The 12,806-nt window shown below is 39.2% G+C and overlaps 1 protein-coding gene across 2 annotated transcripts in view; it reads right to left on the reverse strand.

The window, feature by feature from the left end:
• The window catches only part of alpl (alkaline phosphatase, biomineralization associated), a 76,614-nt gene that overhangs the window by 24,440 nt on the left and 39,368 nt on the right, over nucleotides 1-12,806 (reverse strand). For both annotated transcript variants that reach the window (XM_061937775.2, XM_061937774.2), the window contains exons 2-4: nucleotides 11,208-11,352; nucleotides 8,173-8,292; nucleotides 2,545-2,660 (exon numbers count right to left, since the gene is read on the reverse strand). In XM_061937775.2, coding sequence (XP_061793759.1) covers nucleotides 2,545-2,660; nucleotides 8,173-8,292; nucleotides 11,208-11,286 — 315 coding nt within the window. In that variant the 5' untranslated portion in view covers nucleotides 11,287-11,352. The remainder of the gene's footprint in view (nucleotides 1-2,544; nucleotides 2,661-8,172; nucleotides 8,293-11,207; nucleotides 11,353-12,806) is intronic.

The following is a 12,806-nucleotide window of genomic DNA, read 5'->3' on the forward strand; positions in this document are numbered from 1 at the left end:
GCATCTGTTAGCTGGTAAAAGTAAATTCTAGATTATAAATTATCCCTCTCACCTGGATAGTAGAAGGTTGTGGACATAAACCGAGAAGCTGGTCATCTGACATATGTATATACATATATGTATATATATATATATATATATATATATATATATATATATATATATATATATATATATATATATACTGTATATATATATATATATATATATATATATATATACATTTATATATCAGTGACGTGTGAGTGAATTATATTTATATAGCGCTTTTTCTCTAGTGACTCAAAGCGCTTTTACATAGTGAATACCAATATCTAAGTTACATTTAAACCAGTGTGGGTGGGCACTGGGAGCAGGTGGGTAAAGTGTCTTGCCCAAGGACACAACGGCAGTGACTTGGATGGCGGAAGCGGGGATCAAACCTGGAACCCTCAAGTTGCTGGCACGGCCACTCTACCAATCGAGCTATGCCGCCCCCGACGTGCTGTCAGGGGAGGCAAGTGAGGCAGTGCCTCACCTAAGTTTGAATATTTCTCTTTTGGTCTATACTTTCTATGTGATTTTGGTGTGGTTCCTCTATATTGTGATCATTTTGATGGTCAAAATCGCTGAAATTTCGTGTTTCCTGATCAAAATAACGCAGCAGACGAGAAGTGAGGCAGACACAGGTGGTGCCTCCACGGCGACACACAAAGTGTATTGAGCGTGTGCGTGCGAGGGGGAGCGTGCTTGTTGCCACAGGGAAAAGGCAGGCCATGAGGCAGCAAGTACTTCTGCCTCACAGTAGGGGGCGATATATTGTCAACATGCAGTTCAATGTCTCAGCAGTACTCTGACTCGCCACACTGGGAGAAGAGGTGGTGCTCAAGCTAGCAGACACATGTCTCTCAAGCGGAAACCAGCCTTTTTTCTAACTGTATTTATAACAAGCATGGCATGTTTATTAGAGTAAGCCTGCGTTTGTGGGTGTTTTTTGTCAGATGCAAAAATATTGTTTTATTGCTTGGAATGAAATAGAATTAAATGAATGTGTCTGCCAATATGGAGGATTATATACTGTATCCAAGATTAAATACTTCTCTAAACTGGACTTTAAGACAAAATGAATGTGATCATACAAAGTAAGTTTTCATGGAGGGTAGCTATTTCTGCTCCAGATACAAATACAGAAAGGTAAGATACACTCACAATACTTGATTTATTTTGTATTTAACAACAACTTTATCAAATACTTTTTGGACCCATTTATCATATCATAATATCATTATGATAACGTTTTTATGAAAGCAAATAACTCCCGTCTTTTTCCTGTTACTCTAATGTGCAACCTAAATCAACAATGATTAGAGCTGCACATCCGAATTTAAGTAAAAAAAAAGAAGAAAAAAAACTCCTGGTGTCACGTCACTGGTGTGTGTGTATATATATATATATATATATATATATATATATATATATATATATATATACTGTATGTATGTGTGTGTGTATATATATATATATATATATATATATATATATATATATATATACTGTATGTATGTGTGTGTGTATATATATATATATATATATATATATATATATATATATATATATATATATATATATACTGTATGTATGTGTGTATATATATATATATATATATATATATATATATATATATATATATATATATATATATACTGTATGTATGTGTGTATATATATATATATATATATATATATATATATATATATATATATATATATATATATATATATATATATATATATATAAAGCCTATACATTAATATGAGTACATATTATGATAATAATATAATGGATGTATTGGATATATAATTAATAATTATTATATGTATGTGAAAGTTCAAAGTTACTACCTTGTTTACTGCCGTGACAACCTCCTTAAGGTTTTTTAATCAATCAGAAATATCAGTGAGCTAAAATGTGCCAAAACATGGATAAGTGTGGAGAGAGTGTTTTGCATTTTTCCCATCATTTCTTGCAATGAATTTCAATTTTGGCGTAATTTCGATTTTCTTATGTTGATTAATCGTTTTCTATAATATCCCCAAATCCAATGAGCAGGTTGGGTTATGTGTGACCATGTGTGTTGAATTTTTGTGCTTGTTGATTTTTTTTTTCTGCATCATGACTAGGGAAGGTTGTTTGGATGGGGTCAAAAAATAAATGCTGTGCCATATTTAATTGCAAGTACAATTAATGGTTGTGTTACTTTTGTTGGCCACCAGATAGCGACAAAATGGCAGCTATCAGACCGCTGGCATATTTGTGTGATATGAATTCACCGCTCCCCGCCATATTGCTTATTGAACTCGTTCCGGTGGGCTGCACTTGGCCTGTGGGCCGTAGTGTTTGGACACACCTGCTTTAGTAGATCAGGCCTTATGAGTGTTGCATGAAGCTCACTATGATAATCACGTTTGTACAAGAAAACACAAACAATGACTGAGTCGCTACATGACCCCAGCAAGATTGGTGCTTTGTTCTACCGTTGATGGTTTGGATCCAAAACCTAGTCACCTTTGACAAAGCCACATGTGGGAACTTTTCCATCTCCAGCTGGGTTTCCTCTCCAGACTGTCCGCTCAGCTGACCCTTCAGTATCCGAGCGGCCGTCACCGTTGGAATGCCCATCCCTTTGAACGCCAGAAACAGGTCAACCGTTAGGAACACATTTGTTTTCCCCTTAGCGAGGACTCAATCAACCAATCAGTTTTGATTGATTGATTGACTAAAACACATTAGTCAGTTTACACCAAAGATGTTTCAAGGACTTGTTGTGGGACATGCATGTAAACAACGATGTTATTTCAACTCACACATATTTCCATTGGAAATAGCCAGTGAACAGTCTTTCTGTATGTAAGTCAAAGATTAACATAACTGTAGCCTTTGAGCATCCTTACGGTAAAAGGTAGGAAAAGGCTTGACTGTTACGTAATCTTTGGTCGAGCTCCGTCATTCATGTACAATGTGGTGTATTTGTTTTTTACACAAGTGAGTTGAAAAATAACGCTAACGTAGATCCACGCTGATGTCGGCTTCTCCTCCTCAATTTTTTTGCCAGTCCAAATGTTACGAAGTACTTCATCAGGAGTAGTCCAAACCGTTTTGAATCAGATCTTTTAAAATGTGACTTCAGTCTAGACGGCAATGCGATCTGTTTGTGACTTTTAACTCTTTTTTGGTGTGCGCAGGAACAGACGCGGCCCACCAGCAAAAAGTGGATACTTCATCACATCGGGTTTTGGCAGTGCTGTTTCGACGGCCGATTTTTCGGTGCATCACTAGTCAATGGTGCGTAAATAATAGACTATATGTAACATAGGAAGATATATATATCCTTTCATTTTCAAGAAATAGCGATTGTTGAAAGACCGGAAATCACTTGTACAATGTGGCGTATTTACTTCCATGATACGAACATTGTGTAAGTTGTTTACGGAAAACAGTTGAAAAATAAATCTAACGTAGATCCACACTGATGTCTGTGTCTCCTTTACTAACAGCCATAAAAAGATTACAACCCTCCCAAATATATTACACTATATACATCCATTTATATATTATATTACTTAAATTTATTTTCACGTAAAAAACACTCATTATTAAGGTGTGGTGACTTTTATTTTATTTTGTAGTAGTAGTAATGACTTTCTTGTTCATTCATGGAATCAGGTCAACTTACTTTGTTTTCGAACTGTGCATGCAAGTGCCGTCGAGACCACGTTTACACTGCACACCAAATCAGATTTTTTTTTCCTCAAGTGACACCATACTTGCCAACCCTCCCGGATTTTCCGGGAGACTCCCGAAATTCAGCGCCTCTCCCGAAAACCTCCCGGGACAAATTTTCTCCCGAAAATCTCCCGAAATTCAGGCAGAGCTGGAGGCCACGCCCCCTCCAGCTCCATGCGGACCTGAGTCCGCTTTCCCACAATATAAAGAACGTCTACAGTAAAGCAGTCCGTCTGCTGTAAACAGCAATGTTGTGACACTCTTAAACAGGACAATACTGCCATCTAGTGCATTTGATGAAAGCACTTTTGTGCGTGCCACACAGCAATGCATAATCAGAGAGGGTGTTCAGCATGGTTAGAAAGATAGTGACAGAGAATAGAACAAGGATGGACAATTCAACCCTTAACTCAACAATGAGTAGATGAGTGTTATGTGTGTGTACCGTATTTTCCGCACTATTAGCCGCACCTAAAAACCACAAATTTACTCAAAAGCTGACAGTGCGGCTTTTAACCCGGTGCGCTTTATATATGGATTAATATTAAGATTCATTTTCATAAAGTTTAGGTCTCGCAACTACGGTAAACAGCCGCCATCTTTTTTCCCCGTAGAAGAGGAAGTGCTTCTTCTTCTACGCAAGCAACCGCCAAGGTAAGCACCCGCCCCCATAGAACAGGAAGCGCTTCTTCTTCTACTGTAAGCAACCACCCGCCCGCGTAGAAGAAGAAAAAGCGCGCGGATATTACCGTACGTTTCATTTCCTTTGTGTGTTTACATCTGTAAAGACCACAAAATGGCTCCTACTAAGCGACAGGGATCCGGTTCATGAAAAGACGCAATCTCTCCATCCGCACACGGATTACTATTTCACAGCAACTGCCTAAAGACTTTCAAGAAAAGCTGGCTACTTTCCGTGCATATTGTAAAAACAAGATAGCTGAAAAAAAGATCCGGCCAGAGAACATTATCAACATGGACGAGGTTCCACGGACTTTTGATATTCCTGTGAACCGCACTGTGGATACAACGGGAGCACGTACGGTGAATATTCGCACCACAGGGAATGAGAAGTCATCCTTCACTGTGGTTCTAGCTTGCCATGCTAATGGCCAGAAAATTCCACCCATGGTGATATTCAAAAGGAAGACCTTGCCAAAAGAGACCTTTCCAGCCGGCGTCATCATAAAAGCTAACTCGAAGGGATGGATGAAGAAAAGATGAGCGAGTGGTTAAGGTAAGTTTAAGTTTACGCGAAGAGGCCGGGTGGCTTTTTTCACGCAGCTCCGTCCATGTTGATATACGATTCCACGCGCGCCCACATCACGCTGGTTTTAATATATTATTAAAGTTTGACTGACCTATTTGACTGTTTTTTTGACATTCCTTTAGCGCAGTTAGATGCGGCTTACAACACGGGGCGGCTTATAGGTGGACAAAGTTTTGAAATATGCCGTTCATTGAAGGCGCGGCTTATAACCCAGGGCGCCTTATGGTGCGGAAAATACGGTATATGTGTAAATAAATGAACACTGAAATTCAAGTATTTTTATTTATTTATATATATATATATATATATATATATATATATATATATATATATATATATATAGCTAGAATTCACTGAAAGTCAATTATTTCTTATATATATATATATATATATATATATATATATATATATATATATATATATATATATATATATATATACATATATATATATATATATCCATTCATCCATCCATCCATTTTCTACCGCTTATATATATATATATATCTATATATATATATATATATATGAAATACTTGACTTGGTGAATTCTAGCTTTAAATATACTCCTCCCCTCTTTTTTTTTTTTTTTACTCCTCCCCTCTTAACCACGCCCCCAACCATTTATTTTCACGTGTGGCGACTTTTATTTTTATTTTCCTTGTTCATTTACGGAATCCAGGTGACTTCCTTTGTTTCACTTTATCGAACTGTGCATGATAGTGACCTCGAGGCCACATTGGGGCCACATTTGAGCCAAATTGGGGCCTGTGCGTGTTTACACTAGAGTCTGACAAAAAGCACATTTTACTTATAACCTAAACAGGGGGTCAGCAACCCGCGGCTCTAGAGCCACATGCGGCTCTTTAGCGGTGCCCTGGTGGCTTCATGGAGCTTTTTCAAAAATGTATGGAAATGGAAAAAAAAATGGGGTAAAAAATATGTTTTTTGTTGTAATATAGTTTCTGTAGGAGGACAAACACGACACAAACCTTCCTAATTGTTAGAAAGCCCACTGTTTAATATGTTTGTGTTTATGCTTCACTGATGACAGTATTTGGCGAGTGCCGTTTTGTCCTACTAATTTCAGCGGCCCTCAAACTTACTGTTGTGTGGACTGTGACTCAACAGTTTGTTTACATGTACAACTTTCTCCGACACTGCCACAGAAAGACGTGTTTTATGCCAATCCTTCTTTGTCTCAATTTGTCCACAAAACCTTTATACTGTGCGTGAATGCACAACGGTGAGCTTTGTTGATGTTATTATTTTGTGTTGAGTGCTAATCAGGCATATTTGGTCACTGCATGACTGCAAGCTAATTGATGCTAACATGCTATTTAGGCTCGCTGTATGTACATATTGCATCATTATGCCTCATCTGTAGCTATATTTGAGCTCATTTAATTTCCTTTACTTGTGTGTATTTAGTTAATTTTTCCATGTTTCATGAAACATTATCTGTACGTAATATTGGCTGCATTTCTGATAGTTGTTCGTGCGCCATGCTGTTCCAGACCACAGCAATCGTTACCCAGCTTGCAAAGATTGTAATAAATCCATTAGAAGAAGACAGTCTAACGTTTCCTTTAGCTTGGACACACACATCTATACCTTTGGCTATTATAACCCAGTCATTTCCAGGAGTTATCTCACCCTCTGAGAAGTTTTACTAATGTTATCCAATGTTGTAAAAATGTGTAGAATAAATATTACATTTCAACATTTCTGTCAACGAAGATTTGCGTCAGCCTGCGACACATGGTCATTTTTAGGGATGTCACTGCCGTTGCGTTAAAATGTGATATTGTAAATTATTGGTATCGTTTTTTTTATTATCGGTATTGTTTGTTTTTTGTTTTGTTTTCTTGTTTTTTAATTAAATCAACATAAAAAACACAAGATACACTTACAATTAGTGGACCAACCCAAAAAACCTCCCTCCCTCATTCACACTCATTCACACAAAAGGGTTGTTTCTTTCTGTTATTAATATTCTGGTTCCTGCATTATATATTAATATAGATCAATACAGTCTGCAAGGGATACAGTCCGCAAGCACACATTATTGTGTGTGCTGCTGGTCCACTAATAGTACTAACCTTTAACAGTTAATTTTACTAATTTTCATTAATTACTAGTTTCTATGTAACTGTTTTTATATTGTTTTACTTTCTTTTTTATTCAAGAAAATGTTTTTAATTTATTTATCTTATTTTATTGTATTAATTTTTTTTTTAAAGTACCTTATCTTCACCATACCTGGTTGTTCAAATTAGGCATAATAATGTGTTAATTCCACGACTGTATCGGTATCGGTTGATATCAGTATCGGTAATTAAAGAGTTGGACAATACCGGAATATCGGATATCGGCAAAAAGCCATTATCGGACATCCCTAGTCATTTTGATAGTAGGCTAATACAGCTGATTAGCCACTTACATCATGTGTTGCCATCATTATAACACATAAGTCTTTTAATTTTTTGCGGCTACAGACCGATTACTTTTTTGTATTTGTGGTCCAAAGTGGCTCTTTCAACATTTTGGGTTGCCGACCTCTGACCTAAAGAGTCAGTTGGAAAAAATCAGATTTGGTTGTTTAAAGTTTATTTGGAACATGTATGCACGTTCACCATGATACATCACATATTTGACATATTTCATTGGCCTGAAGTGTAAACGTAGTCATACTGCGTTTGTGATTCACTACTTTTAGTTGGAAAACCTGTAAGAACAGGGCATGTTTGCAACATTGATGAGTCTTCGCTGCTTGACCACTGCTCTTTGTGTGTTTCCATGACCAAATGCAACTTTCTTCAGTGTAACCACAGCCCCCCTTTCTCTCCACTGACTAATATGTTGACGGCAAGACGCTAACGTGACCATGCATGCAGCGCTGGGCAGGAATGTCATGATGTGGCCTCAGCCCAGGAGTGCAGGGGCCCGACGCAGGACACAAGTTATTGTTCCACCGACAAGCGAGTGCCCTTGTTTGCTTTTGCGCTGTTCATTTACCGTCGCACCACTGAGACTGACTTGAACTAAAAGTGAAAACCGGTCAACGTGGTTGAGTTGAGCGGCATAAAGTTGAGACAATTCTTTCATTGCTTTGATCAGACGTCATCAATGTGACTCACCATCGCCCAGGAACAGGATGAGGTTTTTTGCTCTGTTCTGGTTTAGCCGTTGCAGTGTCAGGGCGTTCTGCAGGGTGCGCTGGGCCCACAACCTCCAGAAGTTAGGATCCTTTTCTTGCTCTTTGTGTTGGGGGCAAACACACCAGACAGAAGATGGTTAAGAGTTGGAATAAAGTTACAATGTCAACTAGAAGACAGGGGTTCTTGACCTTTTTGACCTCTGGGCCCACACAAATATTAACACTGAATTAGTCATCCAACTCTTGATTTTAATCGTATTTAATAATTGTATCCACGTACAGTTTACCAGGATACTTATATTATATGAAAGCTTGTGTTAATCACAAAGATTATTATCAAGGTTTAGGTCAGGCTGATAACAAAAATAAATAGCAATCAAACATATTGCAAAAGGGATTTGACATTGAAATTTGTTAATTTCCCAACCAATATTCTACAATACAAATACAACGTTGAAACAACATGCTTTTTGACGACGTTTATTCAATGTCAGGTTGTGATGTTGATCCATCCATCCATTTTCTACCGCTTGTCCCTTTCGGGGTCGCGTGCTGTGCTGGAGCTTATCTCAGCTGCATCGGGCCAAAGGCGGGGTACACCCTGGACAAGTCGCCACCTTATCGTAGGGCCAACACAGATAAGGTTAAGACGAAAGCTTTTTGAGTAGTAAATACATGTTTTATGTTCTCTATGAGTATCATCTTGCGTTTCACTGTATTCTAATAACATATTGTGTACAGTTCTCAGGGCATGCTCAACATCATTAAATGCCTGTTGAAAAAAGGAACATTTGGTCTGGTACTTTCGACTGGAGGGAGTAAACAGGTAACATTAGCTAGTCAGTGGTGTTCTTGTTATTTTGTTTGCTTTGAACAATGTAACTGAGGAAGTTGCAAACGGCGCCTTTGAGTGCAAATGAAAATAGCTTCACCCCTTTAGTCATTACACCTTTAGTCATCATCCCTTTAGTCATCACCTTTGCACTTCAGAAACTTCTCAATGACTTTAGCTCCAGACTTCTGTTTGTTTGATATTTTTGATAAGGCCCATACAGAAACAGATGTTTTTATGTGGCCCAACAATGGGCCCTATGATTAAGAAACACTGCTAAAAGACATATAACCATGTTCTTGTTTTGACCTGTGGTGACATTCCATGAAAGTTCTTGTGCCAGATATCCGAAATATGAACCCCTGTCCAAAAATGTGTTCCATTTTGTCGACTAGCGACGCTGAGATCATTATTCATGCGTTCGTTACGTCTCGTCTCGATTACTGTAACGTATTATTTTCGGGTCTCCCTATGTCTAGCATTAAAAGATTACAGTTGGTACAAAATGCGGCTGCTAGACTTTTGACAAGAACAAGAAAGTTTGATCATATTACGCCTATACTGACTCACCTGCACTGACTTCCTGTGCACTTAAGATGTGACTTCAAGGTTTTACTACTTACGTATAAAATACTACACGGTCTAGCTCCAGCCTATCTTGCCGATTGTATCGTACCATATGTCCCGGCAAGAAATCTGCGTTCAAAGAACTCCGGCTTATTAGTGATTCCCAGAACTCAAAAAAAGTCTGCGGGCTATAGAGCGTTTTCTATTCGGGCTCCAGTACTATGGAATGCTCTCCCGGTAACAGTTAGAGATGCTACTTCAGTAGAAGCATTTAAGTCCCATCTTAAAACTCATTTGTATACTCTAGCCCAGGGGTCGGCAACCTTTACCAGTCAAAGAGCCATTTTTGGGGGTTTTGATGTGTGAGGGAGCAGGGTTGGGGTGGGGGCGGGGTTTGGTGGTAGCAGGGGTGTATAATGTAGGGCTGCATGGGATTCTGGGTATTTGTTCTGTTGTGTTTATGTTGTGTTAAGGTGCAGATGTTCTCCCGAAATGTGTTTGTCATTCTTGTTTGGTTTTGGTTCAAAGTGTGGGGCATTATTAGTAAGAGTGTTAAAGTTCTTTTATATGGCCACCGTCAGTGTAACCTGTGTGGCTGTTGACCAAGTATGCCTTGCTGTCACTTACGTGTGAAAGCAGAAAATGCATATAACAAGAGGCTGGGCTGGCATGCTGTTTATACAGATTATAGAGGGCGCTAAATGCTGTACCATCATGGCACGCCCTTATTATTATTGTAAGGGTGAAAATCGGAGAATATTAATCCCGGGAGTTTTCTGCGAGAGGCACTGAAAATCCGGAAGTCTCCCGGGAAAATCGGGGGGGTCGGCAAGTATGCAGCTGAGCCGCATCAGAGTGATCAAAGAGCCGCATGTGGCTCCGGAGCCACGGGTTGCCGACCCCTGCTCTAGCCTTCAAATAGACCCCCTTTTTAGACCAGTTGATCTGCCGTTTCTTTTCTTTTCTCCTCTGCCCCCCAGGTCCGGTGGCCATGGATGAAGTGCTGGCTGTCCAGAGTCGGTACCCAGGGTGGACCGCTCGCCTGTGCATCGGTTGGGGACATCTCTGCGCTGCTGACCCGTCTCCGCTCGGGATGGTCTCCTGCTGGCCCCACTATGGACTGGACTCTCACTATTATGTTGGATCCACTATAGACTGGACTTTCACAATATTATGTCAGACCCACTCGACATCCATTGCTTTCGGTCTACCCTGGGGGGGGTTACCCACATACACGGTCCTCTCCAAGGTTTCTCATAGTCATTCACATCGACGTCCCACTGGGGTGAGTTTTTCCTTGCCCTTATGTGGGCTCTGTACCGAGGATGTCGTTGTGGCTTGTGCAGCCCTTTGAGACACTTGTGATTTAGGGCTATATAAATAAACATTGATTGATTGATTGAATGAAAAGCATGTATGTCCTCGTTTCCGTTTTTCATCTATGGCTGTGGTTCAAATTATTGTGCATGACATTTTTGGTTGTACTCTTAATCGTACAGCTGGATAGATTTGCAAAGCAGAACTAAATATATTCTCACAGGAAATGTAGTTGGATAAATGCTTATAACCTCAAATGCCCCCCGTGAGTGATCATGTGACTCCAAAAGATTCCTTACCAGGAAAGTTGACTTGTCCCAAACACGCCGCAAACAAGACGCAGCAGACGATAAAGAGTTGCTGCGCTTTTAACTTCATGTTGTCGTCTCAGCGTTGATTTATCTTCCTCGAATCTGCGACTGCGAGGAAAGCGAGGAAGCTTGTCTGCGGGGGCGAGAACACAGATGAAGCGGTTATAATTCTTGACTTACTGTATGCACTCAGTCTGTGACATCTCTAGGCGACTTACTTGTTGAAGGAGTTATGCAAACAATAAAAACTAGAAGGGCAGGCCGCATCAGAAGATGTTTGTAATGTTTGTGTGCCTACACCGTTGATAGGTGTGATTAAGTCTTCATTCTCAGGAGTAAATATTGATTTTTAACCTGTCTGCCTCACAACATCTACATCTGGGGATGGATGGGTGCAGCTATGATGCAGATAGATATAAAGATAGGCCGGGGCTCTTTAGCGCCGCCCTAGTGGCTCCCAGGCTAAGAAAATGGAAGAAAAACGTAGTTTTGTTTGAACATGGTTTCTGTAGGAGGACAAACATGACACACACCTTCCTAAATGTTAGAAATCCCACTGTTTATATTAAACATGCTTCACTGATGAGAGTATTTGGCGAGCACCGTTTTTTCCGACTAATTTCGGCGGTCCTTGAACTCACCGTACTTGTGTGGACAGTGACACAACAGTTTGTTTACATGTATAACTTTCTCCGATGCTGCCACAGAACGATGTGTTTTATGCCACTCCTTCTTTGTTTCATTTTGTCCACCAAACCTTTATACTGTGCGTGAATGCACAAAGGTGAGCTTTGTTGATGTTATTGACTTGTTGGAGTGCTAATCAGGCTATTTAGGCTAGCTGTGTGTACATATTAAATCATTATGCCTTGTTTGTAGGTATACAGTATTTAAGCTAAGTCATTTTGATAGTAGGCTACTATAACTAATATAGACACTTACATCAAGTTTTGTCTTCATTATAACACTTACAGTATATAATACTTTTAAAGGCATTTTGATAGTAGGCTAATATAGCTAATATAGACACTTACATAATGTGTTGTCTTCATTATAACACTCATATCAGACTTTTAACGTCATTTTGATAGTAGGCTAATATAGATAATATAGACATTTACTTAATGTGTTGCCTTCACTATATAACTTTATAATTTTTTGCGACTCAAGACTGATTTTTTTTGTGTATTTTTGGTCCTCTTTCAACATTTTGGGTTGCTGACCCTAACCTAGAAACGCTGAAAGAATATTTGTATTGCTTGTATTCCGTCACGTGACTTCTTCCCGGAAGTGAAAACCAGTGGTGGTCGACCCAGCCAAGATGGCTGTTGTAAAGCAAGCAGCATGCAAACTACAAAAAGGGCCTAGATCTTCCTGCAAAAAACAGATACGAGCAAAAAATTATACGTTGATCGCGCTCCCTAACATATGGAACTATTGTGCTCCAGACATCATTCTACACGACAAAACAGATGAAACTTGTAAAAACATGGAGGTCTACAACTTCTTTGTGTGTGTCTGGGTCAAGGACATTGGTATCAAGACTCTCCTGGATAAATATGTATCGGTTTTGTAAGGGTAAGGTTG

The sequence above is a fragment of the Nerophis lumbriciformis genome, linkage group LG03 (assembly GCF_033978685.3).
Source record: "Nerophis lumbriciformis linkage group LG03, RoL_Nlum_v2.1, whole genome shotgun sequence".
NCBI classification, from domain to species: domain Eukaryota; kingdom Metazoa; phylum Chordata; class Actinopteri; order Syngnathiformes; family Syngnathidae; genus Nerophis; species Nerophis lumbriciformis.